The 21,743-nt window shown below is 41.4% G+C and overlaps 1 protein-coding gene across 2 annotated transcripts in view; it reads left to right on the forward strand.

Moving 5' to 3' along the window:
- LOC143279976 (glutamate receptor ionotropic, NMDA 3A-like) overlaps window positions 1–21,743 on the forward strand; it is a 184,825-nt gene that overhangs the window by 113,794 nt on the left and 49,288 nt on the right. For both annotated transcript variants that reach the window (XM_076584373.1, XM_076584372.1), the window contains one exon: window positions 12,927–13,077. In XM_076584373.1, the coding sequence (XP_076440488.1) occupies window positions 12,927–13,077 (151 nt within the window). The remainder of the gene's footprint in view (window positions 1–12,926; window positions 13,078–21,743) is intronic.

Raw genomic sequence — 21,743 nt, forward strand, 5'->3', positions numbered from 1 at the left:
TAATATAGTATATTATATCATATCATATCATTATTATATTTCTGTTTGAGTTACACATATTGCCTAAATTTCGTTGTTTGCTATTGATTCCGATGTTGAATTTGAGGTCGATGCATTGCAGTGATACATTTTATGTGAAATACAATAAATGGTTGTGTTTCAGTGTCATTACTGTTCATGTCTTCGCTAACGCCACTGTCATTATCATGATCGTCGTGATCGCCGCCCCCCTTTTTCTCCTTTCTTTTTCTCTCTCTCGTTTTTCTTTAAGATTTACATTGGGGAAAAACAAGAACCCAACTCCCATGACAATGGAAATATTTTTCATAAAGATAAAGGGGCGCCCCCGACGATTTCTGGCAATTGAAAGAAAACGCTGGAGGAGAACGACCACAATTTCTCACAATCCCACCATTTCTCTCAAAGTGAGAGAATTAATGATAAAGAAAGTCTCTTGTCCCGATTTGCTGACGACACATCGAAATGATGAGACTCAGACAATAGGGGGATCCATTCAACGTGGAGGTGGGGTGGGTGGGTTGGAAGGACTGGATGTTTGATAGAGAATGGGAAGTGAAAGCATACTTCTGTGTGGAATATAATAAGCTAATGATGATGACCATATTGTATGTGTGTGTGCGCACATACACAAACACATACACAAATACATACACATACACAAATGCGCGCGCGCGCACACACACACACACACGCGCGCGCGCGCGCGCGCGAACACCTTCTCTGTGGAATATTTATGTTAATGATGATGACGATATTGTATGTGTGTGCGCGCACACAACCACAAACACATACACAAATACATACACAAATGCGCGCGCACACACACACACACATACAAACACCTTCGCGCGATCCGCGCGCGCGCGCACACACACAAACAAATATGCACATGCACATGCGCGCGCGCACATACACACACACACATTTACAAACACATGCGTCCGATGCGCGGGCGTGTGCACGCGCGTGTGTGTCTTCTGTTTATCTGTTTCAGTTTTTTTTCTTATTTGAATGTGTATGTACTTGTACAAAGAAAATGTTGAAAAAATATTCATTTGAAAATAAATAAATATTTTTTTAAATGTCACTTTTATTAATTTCCTCGACAAATACAATATAGCTGTTGACGGGCGCAATAGCCGAGTGGTTAAAGCGTTGGACTTTCAATCTGAGGGTCCCGGGTTTAAATTTCGGTAACGGCGCCTGGTGGGTAAAGGGTGGAGATTTTTCCGATCTTCCAGGTCAACATTTGTGCAGACCTGCTAGTGCCTCAACCCCCTTCATGTGTGTACGCAGGCAGAATCAAATACGCACGTTAGAGATCCTGTAATCCATGTCAGCATTCGGTGGGTTATAGAAACAATAACATACCCAGTATGCACACCTCTGAAAACGGAGTATGGCTGCTTACATGGCGAGGTTAAAACGGTCACACACGTAAAAGCCCACTCGTGTACATACGAGTGAACGTGGGAGTTGCAGCCCACGAACGAAGAAGAAATGGCTGTTATTAAATCGCCAAAAACCAGGGCCTCTTGAAACGTTGCTCCAATTAAAATTCCGTGACTACTGCCTTATAGTCTGAATTTGGCACATCAAAGTGTTTACATCAACTCCTCAGCATGCCCTCGGGAAAAAAAACAAAAAACAAAACAAACAAACAAAAAACCCCAAAACAAACAAACAAACAAAAAAAACAAAACAACAACCAGTACTCCAAACGACGTGGTGTAAACAGGTTTACTCTGTGCCGTGTAAAAAAATCCTTTTCATTTGCGTGAAATGTTCTCAATAAATCTGTTAATTCTGAGTCTTTTATTGTCAGATCAAATTGTTTTACTCCTTTTGTAAGATGGGAAAGACTTGAAATCATCTCGCTTACGTTGCTGAGCATATTTTGAAATCTCTGTATAATACAATCCGTTCTCCTTCATCATTCAAGACTTCTTTTAGATTTCAATACAAAAGATTGTTTGTATTTATGCGAAATTGTTGGGCGCATATATTTTGCCCAGTTTAAAATCATATGAGACTGATATGAATAATAATATGTCTTACACTGCGTAAAAGGTGGCATTACCGACAAAATGTTTACTGGGCATAGCTATTTCTCCTCTTTGTCTATTTTTACCTTGTAAATATTTCCCTCTTTTATTTTTCCCATATTTCTCAGTTTTATTGTTCTTGTTTTTGTTTTGTGCGCGCGCGCCCGCGCGCGTGTGAGTGTGTGTGTGTGTGTGTGTGTTGTTCTTCTTCTTTTTGTTGTTGTTTTCGTTATATGTAGTTGATTTTGTTTGTTTGTTTCTCTTTAGAATGTCATTGTGTTGTGAAAGAAAGAGAGAAAGGAACCACATTTCATCGATAAAGGAATAATTTATTCCATTGGATTGTTAGTTTTTACACTGTTTAAAGAAAAAAATCATAGCTTTAGTAATATTATTGCTCTTGGGCTTAGTCCTCATGTCTGCTTTGCGTATTCTTGAAAGAAAATGTGTTTTCTTCTTCTTCTTCTTCTTAATATTATTTGTTGTTGTTCGCATCCGTCTGTCTCGGGAGACAATGGAACCCTGCGCATGGTTCAGTCAAGTTGTTGAGTTGCAGCGCCTGGCCTGCTGTGACTGTACAGTCCGATTCTGGATCGGCAGGCTCTGTTGCAGTTGTCGCATGTGAAAGTCGCGCCTGGCTCAGAAGGTACGGATTCTGCCTCTGCCGTCTGCACTCTCTTCCCTCTTCCCAGTGCCGTTCTCTCTTCTCCTCGCTCCTCTGGACACATGCCTTGAACGTCCTTCTCCAGCTGTTGTGATCTTCAGCCACCACCTCCTAACCTGCTGGGTCGATGTCGCCTGCCCTCATGTCTCGTTTGCAGACGTCCCTGAAGCATAGGACAGGTCTGGAACCAGTGGCGAGCACGCCATAAAGGATGTCCTTGGAGATTCGCCCGTCATCCATTCGTCTGACGTGGCCGAGCCACCGCAGACGGCGCGGGGTCAGGAGTGCAAAAATGCTAGAGATGCCTGCCTGGTCAAGGACTTTCTTGTTTGGTACACGGTTTAGCCACGTAATGCTCAGAATTCTCCGGAGGTTGCGCAGGTGAAATGTGTTGAGTCTGCGTTCTTGGTGAAAGTAGAGGGTCCATGTCTCGCTGCCGTAGAGCAGAGTGCGGAACACACAGGCTTGGTACGCCTGCATCTTGGTGTTGATGGTCAGCATGAAATTGTTCCAAACCCTCTTTGCCAGGTGGGCCATGGCTGTAGCTGCTTTGCCAATCCGCTTGTTGAGTTCAGCGTCCAGGGAGAGGCTACTGGAGATGGCGGAGCCGAGGCATGTGAAGTCCTCGACGATCTCGAGTGTGAAGTCACCAATGGAGATGCCTAGGGTGCTGCTCACGTCCTGTCCCATGATGTTAATCTTCTTTAGGCCAATAGTCAAGCCAAACTCTCTGCATGATTTGGTGAAGCATTTGATGAGTCGCTGGAGTGCCTCCTCAGAGTGAGTTGTCAGAGCTGCGTCGTCTGCGAAAAGCATCTCGCATATGAGAACCTGTCGCACTATAGTTTTAGCGCGAATGCCTCCGTCCTCCTCAGTCTTAATATTGTTATTATGATAATATCATTGAACTTGGGCCTAATTCGTGGTTGCTCGTGGGTTTGTCAATTCATGCTTTGTACTTCTATCAGTTCTCATATAAATGTCTAAATATCTCTCTCTATATATATATATAAATATATGTCTGTGTGTGTGTGTTTGTCTGTGTGTGAGCACATATATTATTATTGATATTGTTATTATAAGCATTTACGCCTAATCTTGAAAATAAGCCCTAGGCGTTTACAAATAGAACACACATGTAAATATCGAAAAGAAAAAAAAATGAACACAACATACCAAACTTTATTAAGAATTATTCAACCCCACCCCCACCCCCATCACACTCACACACAACACACAAGCACACCTGCACGCACACAGACAAGTCATAGCACACATAAATAGTACACAATCAAAAATACAACCAATAAATTCTGAAACTCTCAAACTCACTCACTCACTAGTGGTCATTTAAGTTCAGTCTGGAAAGGGATGAGCTGTTGAAAATTATTCAGGAGGGGAAAGGTAGGTCTTCAGATTGGATTTGAAAGAATGCAGTGAAGATAAGTGATGGAGAGGCTGAGGAAGTTGATTCTAAAGAATGAGGGATTGGTATGAAAAAATGTGTTGGCAATACGTTTTGGTTCGAACAGGGGGGGATACTAAGCAGGTGGTTGTCAGAAGAAGAGCAGAGCTGACGCGAGGGTATGTAAGGATGTATGAGATCCGAAAAATACTGTGGACCAGCCTCAATGGACTTGAAACAAAGTATAACTGTTCAAGACGAGGGAAACGTTTTAAAAAGAAAAAAAAAGATCACTTATTCTATAACTCAAACATATTGTGCATGCAGGTAAAATGTATTTACACTAAACATGCTTTCGTATGCGAGTGTGTGTATGTGCATGTCTGTGCATGCCTGTGCCTGTGTCTGCATGAATGCCATGTGTTTGTGTGCATATTTGTCCGAAATCTATGTGCAAGCCAGTATGTCTGTGCAGGAAACACTCTTGCAATTTCTTGAGCTGATTTGTTTTCTCTTATTTCTCTGCCACTTTCAGATTTCCCCATAAACAGCCCGATCAACTGAAGATGCGAAGAGACAACACACACACACACACACACACACACACACACACTCACTCACTCACTCACATACACACACACACACACACACACACACACAGAGGCAGAGGCCGCTTCAACGCAGCCATGATCAAAAACCCAAACAGATCTGTTACTTGGTCACACACAAACACACACACACAGAGGTGGCTTTGATGCCGCCATGATCAAAGACTGAGATGAGGAAAGCCATAAACAGGCCTGTTACTTGGTGGACTGCCCTTTGTTGACTTCACCTCTGTACTTCCGCAGAATACACACAGACACACACACAGAAACACACACACACACACACACACACACACACAAAGATGCAGAGGCCGCTTCGATGCCGCTATGACCAGACTGAGATAAGGGAAGTCTCAAACAGGCCTGTTACATGGTCACACACATACACACACGCGCGTGCGCACGTGAAGAGACAGAGGCCACTTCGACGCCGCCGTGATCAAAGTCTGAGATAAGAGAAGTCTTAAAAAGGCCTGTTACGTGGTCACACACACACACGCGTTTGCTGCATTGTCAGCTTATGCACCACGCAAGCACTGACGTGGTGGCCGATTGGCCTCAGCTGCGCGGCCATTGTTTTGTTCCATAATAACTGTGATGTCCACCTGGTTACAGACCGATATATGAAGTGCCAAACAACTTGTTTACAAACGAAGCCATTGAGTAGAGAACTACGTTGAAAAAAACAGCTCACTGCATTCTGTTTGCACAGAGCAGAAAAGAACGGCACCGAACAGGATGCAGACTATTCAGCCCCCTTGGTGGAATACCGACACAGAGAGAGCCTGGATAGAAAAACATGCGGCTGTCAAACTTTGGCAAAAAGAAAGAACAAAACCATCCCCGGACAAAGATATTGAAACAAAAATGAAAGAAAAAACTAAACAGTTTGAAATCATTGCTCAAGAGGCCAAAAATGACAAGTGGAAACAGTTTTGCGAGGCACTCAGTTATGACTCATCATTGACAGAGTTCTGGCAATTTTATCGTCGCATGGAAGGGAAAACGTGCACAACAACAACCCCAGACATGGTAGACACTGACGGAACCAAGCTAAAGACAAACGAAGAAAAAGGATCTGCCCTGCTGAAACGTTTCATACAACAGAGCGATCAAAGAAACTTAGATGAGAAAAAGAAATATGTTGAGGAGTTAAACCAAACCCTTATGCAGACTGGACCTGATGATGACTTGACAATAGATGATTTAAACGAAGCAATAGCTAAATGCAAGAAAGAATCAGCTCCTGGCCCAGACAAAGTTTGCTACTCGGACATCAAGGAACTATCGGAAGAAGACAGAAGCAACCTTTTCAATCTATATCAAAACAGTTTCCACAATGGACATGTGCTGGAGGACTGGACACACAGCTTCTTAAAACCCATACCAAAACCAGGAAAGGACCATCATCAGGTAAGCGGCTACCGGATCCTAACCATGCAAAACATTGCCGGAAAGCTCATGGAACGCATGATAGCCAGGAAACTTGCAAGGGATCTTGAACACAGGCACATTCTCCCTTCAAATCAAGGTGGGTACAGAACAGGCAAGTCCACATGGGAAAACGCAGCTGCTTTAGGAGCTGCAGGTGTATGAAGGATTTCAAAGAAAAGAAGAAACACTAGCAGTAGCAATCGATCTTGAAGATGCCTACAATAAGGTCCAGTTTGCGCACCTCATGGAGCTGCTACTAAGGTATGGAGTAAGTTTGACAAGATGGATAGCAGCAGCGCTTCAGGAAAGAACCGTCGTCCTACGCCTCGGAGATTGGATGTCTGCACCTTCTAAACTACCCATGGGACTGCCACAAGGGTCTCCGCTTTCTCCTGTCCTCTACAATGTCTACACGAAGGGCCTTGCAGACTTAAACAACAATGGAATAGCTCGGGTGCTTACTCTTGCGGATGATGGCCTGGTCTTCAAAACTTCGAAAGATGGTCAGGAAAGAACTAAAGCCGTCCAGAAACAACTAAACACTATTGCTCAATGGTGCAAAGACACAGGATCTTCCATCAATCCAGCGAAAGCCCAAACGTTGCTGTGCACCCTCAACAACAGAACCGCGAGCAAATCACCACCTTCTGTGTCACTCGATGGGATTCAGGTCGAGAAAACTGAATGCCTACGCTACCTAGGAATACACTTCGACAGGATGCTGACCTTCAGAAAACATACGGAAAATACTGTTCTCAAATGCAAAAAGGGCCTTTCAGCCTTAAAAGCAATGGCAACCAAAGGTATTGAACAACGCCACCTCTTCCTGCTATACCAATCACTCGTCCTCAGTGTGATCGACTACGGACTTGGGCTAACAACACCGTCTCAAAGCAACCTCCTAAAATTAGAAAGAGTTCAAAATGAAGCTATGAGGCTGATCCTTGGAACAACAAAAGACACGCCCACAGAAAATATGCGATACCTGCTTGACCTTCATCAGTGCAGACCAGAAACAAGTTAGAACAGGTCAAGACCTACTTCAAAGCATTAGAAAACCCTCAAAACCCACTGCATGACGCAGTCAAAGAACCAAAAGGCAGCCGCCTAGGACGAGGAAGATCATGGATGGGGCAAGCAGAAGACACAATCCAGCTAGTATGCCGACTACAAGACCTGAAAGAAACAAAAGAATGGGAGAAAAACCCCGAAAACCTCAACCATTTATTCAACACGGCCATTTCACCCACTCTAGGAAGACATTGTCGGGAATGGCCAGAGGACAAAACTGATGCGGAAGTGAAGCTACTCATAGAAGAAAACAGTAAAGAAGAGGACATCATCATATACACAGATGGCTCAGTCACCAAAGACCAATCCGGTTGGGGATTCACTGCGAAACAAAATGGAAAAACAGTTAGGGAAGAGAATGCTGCCTACAAAGTCACAACCTCCAGCCTAACGATGGAAGTTGAAGCTGTGACACATGCCCTCCAGTGGCTATCGTCCATCCATACGCCCGGAAACCAACATGCCATGATTCTAACCGACTCAATGAACCTCATACAGAAATTTGAAAACGGAATGGGAAGCCCAGAGTGGCATAAGGCAATGCGCAACTTTCAGATTAAAAAACTCACATGGTCATACTGCCCGGGACATGCAGGTGTTAAGGGAAATGAGCGAGCTGACAGACTTGCTGGTAACGCAACACCAACGAGCGGCCTACATCTAGGAAAATCGGAAATCCTCAGAAAAGTCAAAGAATATCAAAAAGAACAGGTACAAGGCCATCACACCATCGATCGCCTCAAAGAAATAAAAGCAGAGAGAGGGAGTGGCCGTAAGTCTAACATGAAAGGTAGAGCACGATGCTTTGCAAATCAAACAAATATTGGCATCATTTCCAAACCAACATTGCGCAAATGTCTTAAAAACGGAACAGAGTCTCTGTGGGCTTTTCCAAATACAATAGACTGAGCAACAAGCTAGACGCCACGTTCTTGGCATCAGAGATCTTTTCCCATCCCTCTTGCGGCCAATCAGTGGCAGCCTCTGTGCGTGTGTGTATGTGTGTGTTTGTGTGCATGTGTGGGTCTGTATTTTTGAGTGCTTTTGTGCATGCGCGAGAGTGTAAGTGTACACAAGTGTCAGTAGAGTTCTGTGCACGTGCGTGTGTGTGTGTATGTGTGTGTGTGAGGGGGAGGTGGGGTAGAGGATGAGGTATGTTAGCGTATGCATGCCTACACTGTGGGAGCAACAGGATATTGGAACGTATATATATATATATATATATATATATATATATCTTTGTATATATGTGTGTGGAGATATGGGCATATGTGTGTGTGCTTGTACAAGTAAGTGTTCATCTGTGTGTGTGTGTGTGTGTGTGTGTGCCGTGGAAGCTGTGATACGTAGACTAGAAATGAGTGTGTGGAGGAGGGGGGTAGAGGAGGTGCAGGGTAATGTGTGTGGTGTGTGTGTGTGTGTTGGAGCTCATGTACGTTTATATTTGACTGTGCTTTCATATCTCTGAAACTGTATGTTCGGTGCATATCTGTTATGCATGTGTGGGTGTATATGTGAATGTGTGTCTTCATGTTTTACATCTATCTGCTTACTTATCATCATTGTTATTTTATTTATTTATTTTTTTAACATTATAGTTATTATTTATTTATTTCTTTGTGTAAGCTTATCTATCATTTATTCACCTTTTTTTTTTCCTCAAGGCCTGACTAAGCGCGTTGGGTTACGCTGCTGGTCAGGCATCTGGTTGGCAGATGTGGTGTAGCGTATATGGATTTGTCCGAACGCAGTGACGCCTCCTTGAGCTACTGAAACTGAAACTGAAACTGCACAGAGCGCGAGAGACACGTAACCGCTCGCCACGGGCTTCGCTCGCCTTATCCGCCGCCAGTAGATCGCCCGGTCTATATCCGCGACAGAGATTCAACAGGGACACACCAACGACTACGTAAACTATCGGGATTTGACAAACACAGTTTCGCAGCAGGGAACTAGACGACCAAATTTGTCCCACATTGCACACTTGTTGGCTCCTCATGAATCAAAGTTATCATGACCCATTTGTACTTGATCGTGCTAAGGCATGATTAATGAATGGAAGCGGTGAGTGATTGCATGTCGTGAATGGAACGAAGATTTATAGCGGCGGATAGCGGATAATAGTATTTAACAAAATACTCAGATTGGCCGCCAGATCCCACGCAGTGCTTTGACACGGCTTCGATGCTATTTCTCTCTCATGATCGTTTTCTAGTTCTTGTTAATAAAATGTCCCTCGCAGTTCTTGACCATTGTCATGTTTCAGAATATAAGTCGGTGGAATTCTTGTCTTGAATGAATGAATGAATGGCATGACATGAATACTTATATAGTGAATATCCTCGGTCGGAGATCAAGCTCTAAGTTCTTTACAAACACGGAGTCATTTGCACAACAGGCTGCCCACGTGGGTAGAGCCGATTGACAGCTGCCATTGGGAGCTCATCATTCATTTCCTGTGAAATTCAATCAGATTTCAGGTACGCACAGATACACACTCAGAGATGTGGTATTTTACGTGTATGACCGTTTTATTTATTTACCCTGCCATTTGAGGACATTGATACTTACAAATTTTTTACTCTTCACCAATCAAGCATAACAAGAAATTCCGAAGGAAAAATATTTGTTCAATCATTTTCCACTAACAAAAGAAAATATAACTTTTCTATTCTTGTTATTAATATGTGGAACTCACTACCACCTTCAGTTAAATTTGCAAAAGATACTAGCCGTTTTAAGAACTTTCTGGACTGATCCAAATTTTGGCAACATGTTTTATGAATAATTGCTTTGGTATTTCTAAAATGAAGCATGAAATGCAGACCAAAACAAGATAATACAAAGAGGGGACGTTTATAGGCGGCGAGGCCTTCAGGCAAAAAATGTCCGTCCCTACTACTACTACAACTATATGTAGGCAGCTATACTACTTTTTGGAGGGGGTGGGGATTGGGGTGGGCGGAGTGCAGTCTGGATATGTTCTTGTTTCCTTAACCCACCGAACGCTAACATGTATCACCGGATATTTAATGTGCGTATTTATCTTCTGCGTGCGTATACGCACGAAGGGGGTTCGGGCACAAGCAGTTCTGCACATATATGTTATCTCGGAGATCGGTAAAATCTCCACCCTTTACCCACCAGGCGCCGTGACCGAGATTCGAACCCGGGATTCTCAGATTGAAAGTCCAATGCTCTAACCACTCGGCTATTGCGCCCGTCAACAGCTATATTGTATTTGTCGAGGAAATTAATAAAAGTGACATTAAAAAATATATTTATTTATTTTCAAATGAATTTTTTTCAATATTTTCTTTGTACAAGTACATAATGCGCCTGTCTTTAGGCAACTGACGGTAAACAGTTCTGTCAAGGATGGTATATAACCTTTTGAAATACTTGGTTTTACTAATGCGCACTTTGTCTCCCATCGCGATTTTGGGTCGGATAGAAGTTGCTGGTTGATCATTGTTGCATATTGTTTGCCATACATCTCTTGGATTTTTGCACGGGAGTTTGTTGTATACTGCTGTGAATGGAATTAATGTAGCCATGCACCAGTTCAACAAATCTCAGACTGTTTTCTTTTTTTCTGGTAAAACAGCGCCAGAGCTTTTCCTAAAAGGCGCGATTAAATCTGTCAACAACAGAAGTCTTGATGTCTTCATCTTCTGTCATAGAAAACTGCTCTACTTTTTTTTCACTGTTGAAACGTTCGGAAGCCACTACCGAGGCAGGCCCCGTCTTAATTTTTAAGGGAACGACCAAGGCGTACTTGATAACCGTCAGCAGATAGGCGTTTCGGTTGTCGTCTTTCTTCAGTCGCTGCACGTCGATCAGACCGACCTGCCACTGATGGTCAATGCCTCCAACAATAGTGCGTCGTCGCATCTTGAGTACTCAACCAGTTTCTCAGCACAACATTGTTCGTCTTTTCCACACGTCCAATTTCACCCACATTTTTACCCTCATTTGCCCAGTTTCCCCAAACCCTCCATTCATCCACATCTCCCACCCCTTCTAACCGATAATACTCAGATGTATTCATAAATACTTTTACAAAATGTCTTCAATCACCGATATGTGTGACGGGACATTAAACAAAAATTCCTTCCTTCCTTCTAGGCGCTTACACTTCTTACACGAACGGAGTTTGTGGTGTGTATTAATTCTGTCCCACCACTCTGTCCTGCTTTGAGAATTTCATCTGACAGGCCATTTCTAATGAAATGGCTAAAACGCCTCCCAGTGTTTAAAAGGTACACACTTACTCAATCTGTCTTGTATCCTTTTCTGTTTATACGTATTTTCCCTCATGGTAATAGATGTATTCTTGAATGGTCTTCTTTTCATTGTTTCTTGGTGGACGATAAGGCCATGTTTCTCAATGAGGATTGAGGATAGATGTGTTGGTATTTGCAGTTAGGAAAATGGGAGATCTTAGATCATCGGATCCTTCAACAGAATGCGTATAAAAGGAGTACCGAGTATTTGTGTCCCCATAAATTTCCATGTTTCTGAGCGTCAGGCATGACCACGTCTTTGACCATGTCAACTAAGTCTGAGTTTGTAATCAGCTGACCTCGCCAAATAATTTCACCCCGTTGTTTCCCTTTCAGGTCTGAGTGACTTGGAATACGATCTTGCTTTACCTGACACGACCTTGACTTATGACATCAGTTCCGTTGATGACGTCCGGTCCGATGACCTACAACGTCATTACAGCTGATCACATCACTTCCGGTCACATAGCGTCACTTTCGCTGATTACGTTACTTCCCAGACCTTTGCTCGAGATCCCTAAAAAGAGCGTTATCAGGCCCTTACCTTAGTATTTGAGTCAGCTGTTACAGAAACTTCCTTGGCCTTGACCCTGCTCTTGACTTACGCCGCCTTGATCCCTGCTCATTGAAGTTGGTTGTTCTGGAGGAGGATCGTCCACGGACAGTGTTGTGGCATCGGTGCCTTTGTTAGCTGCTGCTGCCACCTCCACAAAGGTCTGGGGGTCAGGTCTTCAAGATCCCACTGTCTGCTTCCTTCTTTTAAAGAAGAGCCACCTTCTCCTTCCTTGCCTCTGCCACAATGCTGTTCTGCTGTCGGGTTAAGTCATTAGCCACCCTCACACGTTTCTTCTCCAACCTCTGTATCCACGGGTTGTAATGATCACCATTTTATCCTTCTACCGACAAAACTTGATGATCATCGGTCTTGGATGACCCTCTCTGTCTTGACCCACACGGTGTGCTCCGGCAGTCTCGTCTGTTGACACCTCTTCGGCCCTTCCACGCTGTTCGAGGTGTCGACCACCAGTCTGGCACAAACCTGATGTAATTTACGATTTTTTCAATCTGGGGCAAAACGTACAGACGAGCACTGTCCTTACGTGAGACAATTTCCACAGAGAGAGAGAGAGAGAGAGTGTGTGTGTGTTGTGTGTGTGTGTTCTCTGTATGTGTGTGTGTGTGCGTCAGTGTGTGTGTGTGTGAGAGAGAGAGAGAGAGAGGCACAGAGCGAGAGAGAGAGAGAGAGAGAGAGTGAGTGTGTGTATGTGTGAATGCGAAGATGACGGGAGCAGTGTGTCACGTCGTTGAGGTCAGTGCTTGTTTTCTCTGTTTCCCATGTGATGCAAGGTGTTACCAATTCCAATCTAATGACAGACGTTACACACTGTGCAGAAAAGGCAAGTATGACGCTTTGCTGGGGGATTACCCCATCCTGGACTACGCACGTGCACACCTCGCACCGTCATGTGAGCTCAAACTAGTGTCCAAGATATTCGGAGATGACCAGTACGGGCTGGGATTACCGAAAGGCTCACCTCTGAAGGTCTGTACATGGAGGAATGCCTGTGTACATATATAATCAAAACTGCTTGGTTTGTGGTCGCTTGGTTTGCATGTGTGTATGACATAAAGGCTGGCTTTTGAGGGGATACCGATTTTTATTTGACCATTCGTAGTGCTGTGTAGAAGTGGTTGTTCAGGTTGACAATGTCGCTGTTATGTGATTGTTTTACAGAATACTATGAATTTGCCTTCTTTTTTGCATCATGCACTGCTGCTGAGTCACTTTGCGTTTAGTGGTGCCTTATTATTTTGACATACACAGAACGCTGCCTGTTAAGCCCGAGAGATGCAGATATGTTGTTCAGGAACTTTCAGGAGACGCATCCGTAAAGCAAATGATACTTCACCATGTGGTCCTATTCTTCATGTTCAAGGCCATAACACATTTAACTCTGGGTAGGAACTGGCTAAAAACAAAAGAAAACAAAAACAACTCTGCTATGAATCGAACCGGCGTCCTCCCAGTCGTCAGTCCACGACACTAACCACTTTAGCGACTTGTCGGTCGACAGTACTTACGTCACAGTAATAACTATTATTGCAGGAAATTCACCTATTTGCTTTATTACTGTTACATTTATGATAATTACCGTTATTTCTGTTGTTTTTGCGATTTGTGTTGTGATGGTGAATAGTTGCTGATAATGTTATTCTTATTGTTGCTATTCTATCCTTAAGGGTGAGAAACATTGAGTGTCAGGGATGACAGTACTGGCTCTGTGAAGGTCTTACTCTCGTGTGGTGCGTGTGTATGTAAATGTCTGCCTGTGTGCTCGCGTGCATGTGTGCGTGTATGATGTGTGTGTGTGTGTGTGTGTGTGTGTGTGTGTGTGTGTGACCTCTTGGCAGGTTTTCACTACGGACCAGTACTGTGTGGCCATTGCTGACCACTGCTGAACATTACATATAAGTATTCGGATTGCATTATATTGTCACGTCTGTGTATTAGTACGTCTTTACAGGTTCTTGATTAATACCTGACCATTGCTGATCACTAACATTGTTGAAATTGCGCTAGTTTGTGACGATTATGAAGTATTAGGACTTTTTGACAGGATTTGACTATTACTACTGATACTGCTGACCAATACAGACCACTACGTGCCCATGCTGATGCGTAACCACACCCCGAAAGTGTTCTTTCACGTTGGTGCATCATCATGACAATTGGCAGGTTTTTTACCACTAGCTTTCGACTGCTGACCTCTACTGACCACTGTGTAACAGTTCAGTTTGCTTGATTTTGTGACGCTGATATAGTGGTTGATTTCTTGACGACAGTATTATTTCTTGACAGGACCTGGCCCATTTAACTAAAACTGACCGTTTTATGTTTGCACAATACTAAGACTTCTTGACCGAGTTTGACAATTCACTGACCAATGCCGACCACGACCCAAAAGTATGCAGTCTGCGTGGTGTATACATTGTTTTGCATCACGAGTTCGTTTTGTACTTTTTCGCTGGTTTTAACCAACGAGCACCACGATCAAATACTGCATTACCATAAAATTAATACAAGCCTTCATGAACATAGACCTGAGGAAAGATGGACTTCCGGGACATAGACGTGGGGAACATACACCTACCTTTTATTTTAGTGGGGAGGGGGTGGGGGGAGACGGGGCCTAGACCAGAGGGCACATATGCTTTCGGGAGCTTAAGGAACATATGTCTGGGTAATATTCCCTGTATCCTGTGTGTCAAGCTGTCAAAGTGACAAATATTAATTCAAGATGGTCAAACAATAAGCCTGTTCTGCGTTGATATTATTTTAGCTTAAACAAGTATAGTAGATAATATCAGGAAAGGTCATGCAGCCGTCATCATTTTTTCTCTCGTAACAGAGCCCTTTAATTTTTCCAGAAGCGCTTGTTCATGCAGACCAATTGTTTATATATTTGTGCTTACTCTGTGTCCCTCTGTTGTCTAGTCCAAGGTTTGTTCAAATCAGTGCATTACTTCCTGAGCAATTGCTTCTTTTGATGATATATAATGCGACCACGCGCTTGATTGGTTGTAAACCAAAGCCCCAGAATTTTTATTTTCTCGGGATTCCAGTCCATTTTCATATACGACAAGAAAGCTTTTTTTTCTTCTTTTTTTTTCTTGTTTCTAAGCCGTAAGTTTTTTGTTTTTTCTGCATTAATTCTAAACCAGAAATCCTTTCAAATTCATCGAGGGTTTCAAGCAAACTCTCATATGACTTTATCTCCATCTAGTGTAAATGTGGTATCATCTGCATATTGGTTTATTTTATGTTAGTTGTTTTCAATTTAAACACCCTTAATACAGGTATTTTGTCTAACTCTGCATGCTAAGATTTCTGCACATAATATGAATAAATGATCTACCGGCAGCCTCTATTTTCCAAAAAGCTCCTCGACACCTTACCATTTATTCTTTCAATCGATTTTATTTTATTTTATGTTATTTTTTTGTAAAAAGAGGAGACCCATCAACAAATGTTCTGTCCAAATCCAAATGCTATGAGAACTTTTTCCATGTACGTTCAATTCACACAGTCAAAGGCCTTTTCAAAGTCTATCGATACAAGTAGACCAGGTAGATTATCTTTTAAGTAATATATAAGATCATAAAACATTCGTATTGTCTCGCCAGTGCATCGTCCTTGTACAAACCCAGTTTGATCCTCTGATATGAGATTGGGCATAACTGTTTTAATTCTATTAGAAATACACGATGGCCCTATTTTGTACGTAACGTTTAGAAGGGTGACTGGCTTCCAGTTCTTCAAAAATTCTCTTGGCCTGTCACCCTTGGGCAGGTATATGATAAGGCCTTCTTTTTGTGTTGCGGACATTTCGCCCTTCAAAAACCCTTCATTCAGAGGCCTGACAACAAACATGCCAGTTTTTTTTCAGAAAAGAATGAAAAAGTTTACACACATACCGTCAGTGCCTGGACTTTTGTCATTCTTCATATTCCTCAAGACCTTTGTTGCTTTTTCGTATGTAATAATGCCTTCCAGGGCTTTAGAATCATTCTCTGATAATGTGGAAATGTGAGTAATGTACTCTTTAACATCAGTTCTGGTGACGTTCCTTTCTGAATACAATTTTTCATAGAAAAGTCTGGTTTCTTCGATGATATCTTATGTCTCTGTCAAGGTTTTTCCACTAGTTGAAACCAGTTTCAACATTCGTTTGCTCATATAATGTCTCTTTTCCAGATTACAATAATAATTACTCGCCCTGAGCTGCCCATCTAGCCTAGCTTTCGATCGGAGAAGGATTCCCTCCATTTTGTGATGTCTAAGTTTTTCTAAGTCTCTCTTAGTTTCGTTTAAGGTTATCAGCTCTCATTCTGCAAGCATGTCCTTGTTCATCAAAGAATTAATTTTGTGTTTCAAGCCTTGCTTCTTCCATTTCGTATTTTTCTTCTTCACAATGCTCTACGATATGGTTTTGGCTCGTATTTCCATTAGCAATACATCTAGAAATAACTGATAAGATATTATGAAACTGAGTTGATCTAGCGGGATTAAATGTAAGTTACTTCTATCATAGGCAATTTACTTGCTCAGTTGTTTCATTAATCAAATTGGCGTATTCTTTATCTTTTAGGAGGGATGCATTAAATTCCCAGAAGGTATTATTTCTCTCTCTTTCTTTGCTTAAATGTTATCGTTACAGGTATAAGTGAGTGATCACTTCTCTATCTGTACTTAATGTCAGCCTCTGTCACATAAGAAAGTAAGTTTTCTGAGATTAGAAAAAAATCTAGTCGACTTTGTTGTAGCGGGTTTGTCCTTCTCCATGTATATCTTACGGTGTCAGGGTCAAACTCCCTCTAAACATCTACCAGCTGAAGTTCAAATATCATGTCCAAAACATGCTCCTATGCCCTCGTCTTATTAAATTCCAGTCACCCGCTATTATGATGTTTTCGTTATTCAAGCTAGTTATTTTATTTTTCATATTCTGATAAAAGACTGGATCATCTTTATTTAGTCCATACACTGTGACTAGGGTAATGTTTTTGTTCATTGTTTGTAGTTCTATGATGAATAAATTCCCAGATGGGTCTTCTATTGTAGCCTCTATTTTGAAATCAATTTTGTTAGTAAAAAGGATATTTACACCTCTTGATTGTGTGTTATGTGATAAAAAGACACATTCATAACCCCATTCGGCTGTTATCATTTCTCCATTTTCTTTTCAAAGCGTGTATCCTGCAGAAAATAAACATTATACTGTTTTTGGCGTAGGCACTGCATGAGATCTCGTCTCTTCCGATAATTTCCGAGGCCCTCACAGTTAAAAGACGCAATTTTTAAACTGTCCATTGCTGAGTTGTAATGTTGCTCAATTATTGATCAAAGATGTCATATTCACGATTGTATTTAACAACTAGTTTATGTGTTCCGTGAGTGCTGTATTCTGTATTTTTCAGCTTTCTTGTAATTCTAATACGCCACATCAGTAAGTAGACTGAACATGAGGTAATAAAACGTACGTATTCAACAGTGTGTGAAAAAGCGTTCAAACGCTTATTTATACTCATAATAATACTAAATATTACACAGAAAGAAAGGCAAAGGGACACAAAGAAAACGTTCGCTCAAAAAACGTCTGCATTTTTGCACATGGCCAAGAACAGGAGTCATCTTACACAACTTGATTTGATGCCCCCAGTTTCATGAGCTATGCATTTTTTAAACTTTGAGTCTGAGAAAGGTACGTGTTAGCTCCCAGACTGGTTTACAAGGTAAGTCCAGTATAAGCGGCCACGCAACAAAAGCAATTGTAAAAGCAGCAATATTGTATACTGTTGTTTGTGACATTTGTAATAACATACATCTTTGTCATTACACAAATCGACGACCCGGTTTATGTGAATTTATTCCATATTCTGTTCTTTTTTCCCTTCACAGGGCAAGCTTGTGTAGGTCTGGTGAATTTTGCCTCACAAAATCAACTGGACATCCGTGCAAATTCAAGGAACAAAATAGCAACTTGCACGTGTTACATTTGGTATGGACCTGCTCGGATCGGTGGGGGAGGGGTCTTTGTTGATCTAAATTTGATTGAGTAATAGTATCAGACACTTATCTAGAAATAGTTTCTAGATTTCTGTAAATCTTTCACTCACTCACACACACACACACACACACACACGAATCAAGAATATTTAATCCTTTCACCCTTTTTGGGGCATGGGGGATATTATATAACAGCAATAGTATTTTACACCAAGATTAAACATAAACAATTAAAATAACATAACTATCAGAAACAGAATACAAACTATATGAAACACAACATAGATGAAAATACTATTTTTCTAGTATTAAACCTCAGGATAGATCAGACTATGTGGCTAATCTTTGCAACATTACTTAATTTTAACCAAATTTTCTTGGCTGCATGAAATAAATTACACAGAAAGCCTCTTCCAACAAGAAAAATTGAAAAATCGTTGGCATTTTTTTTTTCGCTGACGTTGTGTGTGTGTGTGTGTGTGTGTGTATTTTAACATCTTTTTTAAATCATAAGTTCTACGTCATAACCATGTCATACATCATTTACTTAAATGAGGTCACATGAGTCATCATGTAAACATTTGTTGTCTTTTTAGCATCAGTGATCTGAAGTAGGTAATTCCTTTGTGCAGCAGCCCACAATAACATCCAGCAACACCTGAGACTACACACAAAAGGACTATGCACACCCCAGCGCACAGCAACAATATGATTAACAGTACCGGTACAATCGTTAACTTTTTCGTTCACGACTTGGCGAATGTAGTCATATAAGTTCATACATGCATAATATCTGCGTATTTTCCATGCCTTCTAATCAAATAACATATATCAAATTATTTACACACACAATTTCCAGTCGGAATTCACAGTTAAAAATTGTAAACCATGCGAGTTAATACCCTTGAACTGATCACGATGAAACGAAAAAATTTCCAGTCTTGACTTTTCTCAAAATGAAGTCCTTTTCACTTCTTACGACGTTTAGAAGTACTTGTACTTGGCTCTACATGTTATTAGTTTAACAAAATACTAAATTTTCATATCAACTTTAAAACTATAAAACTAGAATGAACATAAAAGAGAAATTGAATCAACCGTGTCGTACTACATTCCCGGCTGGTGTAACTAAACTTGTACATCTATCTAGATCTAGTGAAAACGGCTAAATGTTGCAGTGTGATTGCAGCGATAGCCATTAAAAAGAATTTTTTATTGCCCTTAAAGATTTTCTGAATGCTAAAGATACACCAGAATAATATGATTTAAACAGTGTTCTCACTGCGAATACCGCAATTGATTAATCGCTCTTTAAAAAAATATGTTCAAATGTTAAAATTTAGAACGTCAATTAAGGAGCCACGATAGTGTAATGGATAAGGCAGTTTCTTCTCATCCGAACACGCGGGGTTCGAATCTGGTTAGGACATTACTTTTTTTTTGTTCTTTTTTTTTTTTTTTTTTTTAAACGCGAAGCTTTATAATAACAAATAGAGAACACATTTTAACGATTAGATTTTTTTAAAAGTGTATCACAAGTGAGTCTTGAAGGCCTTGCCTCTCTTGTTGTGCGTGGTTTCATGTAACTTTCCATGCGTGTCTTATAGAATAGAATAGAATAGAATAAAACCGAATATGTCTTTATTACCAAGTGTACCAGGGTCACAAGGAATATTGGGGAGCGGGGGCGTGGGGGTGGGGATGGGGGATAGTACATAACAAGACACGAACATAAATCGAAAATCATACACAAACACATATACAGTAAAATGTAAGATACATACAAGTGCATATCAATATGAAAACTTGTGCATACTCACGCATGCACGCACTGCACGCACTGCACACACACATTTGAACAGAAGCTGCATATTACATGTGGATGGGGCTGATGACTAGATATTCAGGTAGATGGTTGTTGGTTGCACAATTCTATTTATCACACTGGATTTGTTCGAGAGACAGGGCATTGACTGCTTTGGGGAAAAAGCTATTGGCGAAGCGATTGGTTTTCGTCTTTGTACTTCTGTACCGTCGACCAGAGGGCAGCATCTCGAAAATCCCAAAAGCTGGATGTGATTCGTCCTGGCTGTTTGGTTTTGCTTTTTCGATTAGCCGCTTATAATATATGTCTTCTAGAGAAGGTAGATCAGCACTGGTAATTTTGGTGGCAGTTTTTACGATTCTGTTAAGGGCTGCAACTTCTGTCTTGGAAATGTTTCCGTACCAAACTATAGCAAAGGTTAGCACACTTTCAATGACTGCTCGGTAGAAATCAACCATGATTTCTTTTTTAATTCCGAACTTTAAAATTTTGAGGCGCCAAAGAAAGTACAGGCGCTGTTGTGCTTTCTTAACAATTTTTTCCGTATTTTTCTCCCATTTCAAATCTTTGGAAATATCAGTCCGAGAAATTTAAAGTCGCTGATGATCTCTACTTGTTTGTCTCCAATGACAAGTGGTAAGGGGTCAGATCTGGTCTTCCTGAAATCTAGAATTAATTCTCTGGTTTTTGATACGTTGAGTTCTAAGTTGTTTTGATCACACCAGCTGACTAGTTCATGTACGTCTTCCCTATATTTTGACTCATCACTGAACATAATCAGCCCTTCTAGAATTGTATCATCGGCAAACTTGACCATGGTGTTACATTCATTTTGAGTTCCACAGTCATGTGTGAATAGTGAGTACAACAGTGGGGATAGAACACATCCCTGTGGGGTGCCTATGTTGAGAATGCACGTGGAGGAAGTGTGGTCACCAACTTTAACAACCTGCGGTCTGCACCTTAGAAAATTTAGGATCCATGCACAAATTGATTCAGGCAGCGAGAGGTCTTTAAGTTTAAAATATAGTTTTGATGGCACTATTGTATTGAACGCACAGCTGTAGTCAATGGCATAGTTGTTAGGATTTTCGAGATGTCTGAAGACATGGTAGAGACCTATGCTAATGGCATCTTCAACTGATCTGTTAGCTCTATAGGCGAACTGAAAGGGATCAAAAGTTGGAGGAATGTAAGTTTTTAGGAATTGTAGAATCAAGCGTTCAAATGTTTCCATTACGACTGATGTTAAGGCTTCGGGACGATAATCATTAAGACAACTCGGCTGTACTTTTTTATTTTTTTATTTTTTTTTTATGAGGAATGATTGTTGATTTCTTAAAGCAGTGAGGCACCACACAAGACTGGTTAAATATGTCAGTGCAGACACTACATAGTTGGACTGCACACTTCCTCAAAAGGCCTGGTGAGATGTTGTCAGGGCCAGCGGCTTTTCTCATTTTCAGACGACTGAAGTGGCGTCTGACTTCATTCTCTTGGACTATGAAAGGGGGGGTGGGAGTAATTTTGGGTGCAGACACGTCAGAAGTAGACAATAGTTTGTCGAATCTGGAGTAGAATGTGTTGAGTTTGTCTGGAAGAGTTCTGTCAGTGCTGTCGACTGTCTGGTGAGTCATTTTATAATCAGTGATGTTCTGCAGTCCGGTCCATACATTCCTAGAGTTGTTTGCAGACAGGTTTTCTTCTATTTTTTCCGATATAAAAACTTTGCCTTCTTAATGCATTTTTCAACACTTCTTTTTGCCTTATTGTGGATTATTCTATCATCAGTTTCACGAAAAGCTCTCTCTTTTTC

The sequence above is a fragment of the Babylonia areolata genome, chromosome 3 (assembly GCF_041734735.1).
Source record: "Babylonia areolata isolate BAREFJ2019XMU chromosome 3, ASM4173473v1, whole genome shotgun sequence".
Classification (NCBI taxonomy): Eukaryota; Metazoa; Mollusca; class Gastropoda; order Neogastropoda; family Buccinidae; genus Babylonia; species Babylonia areolata.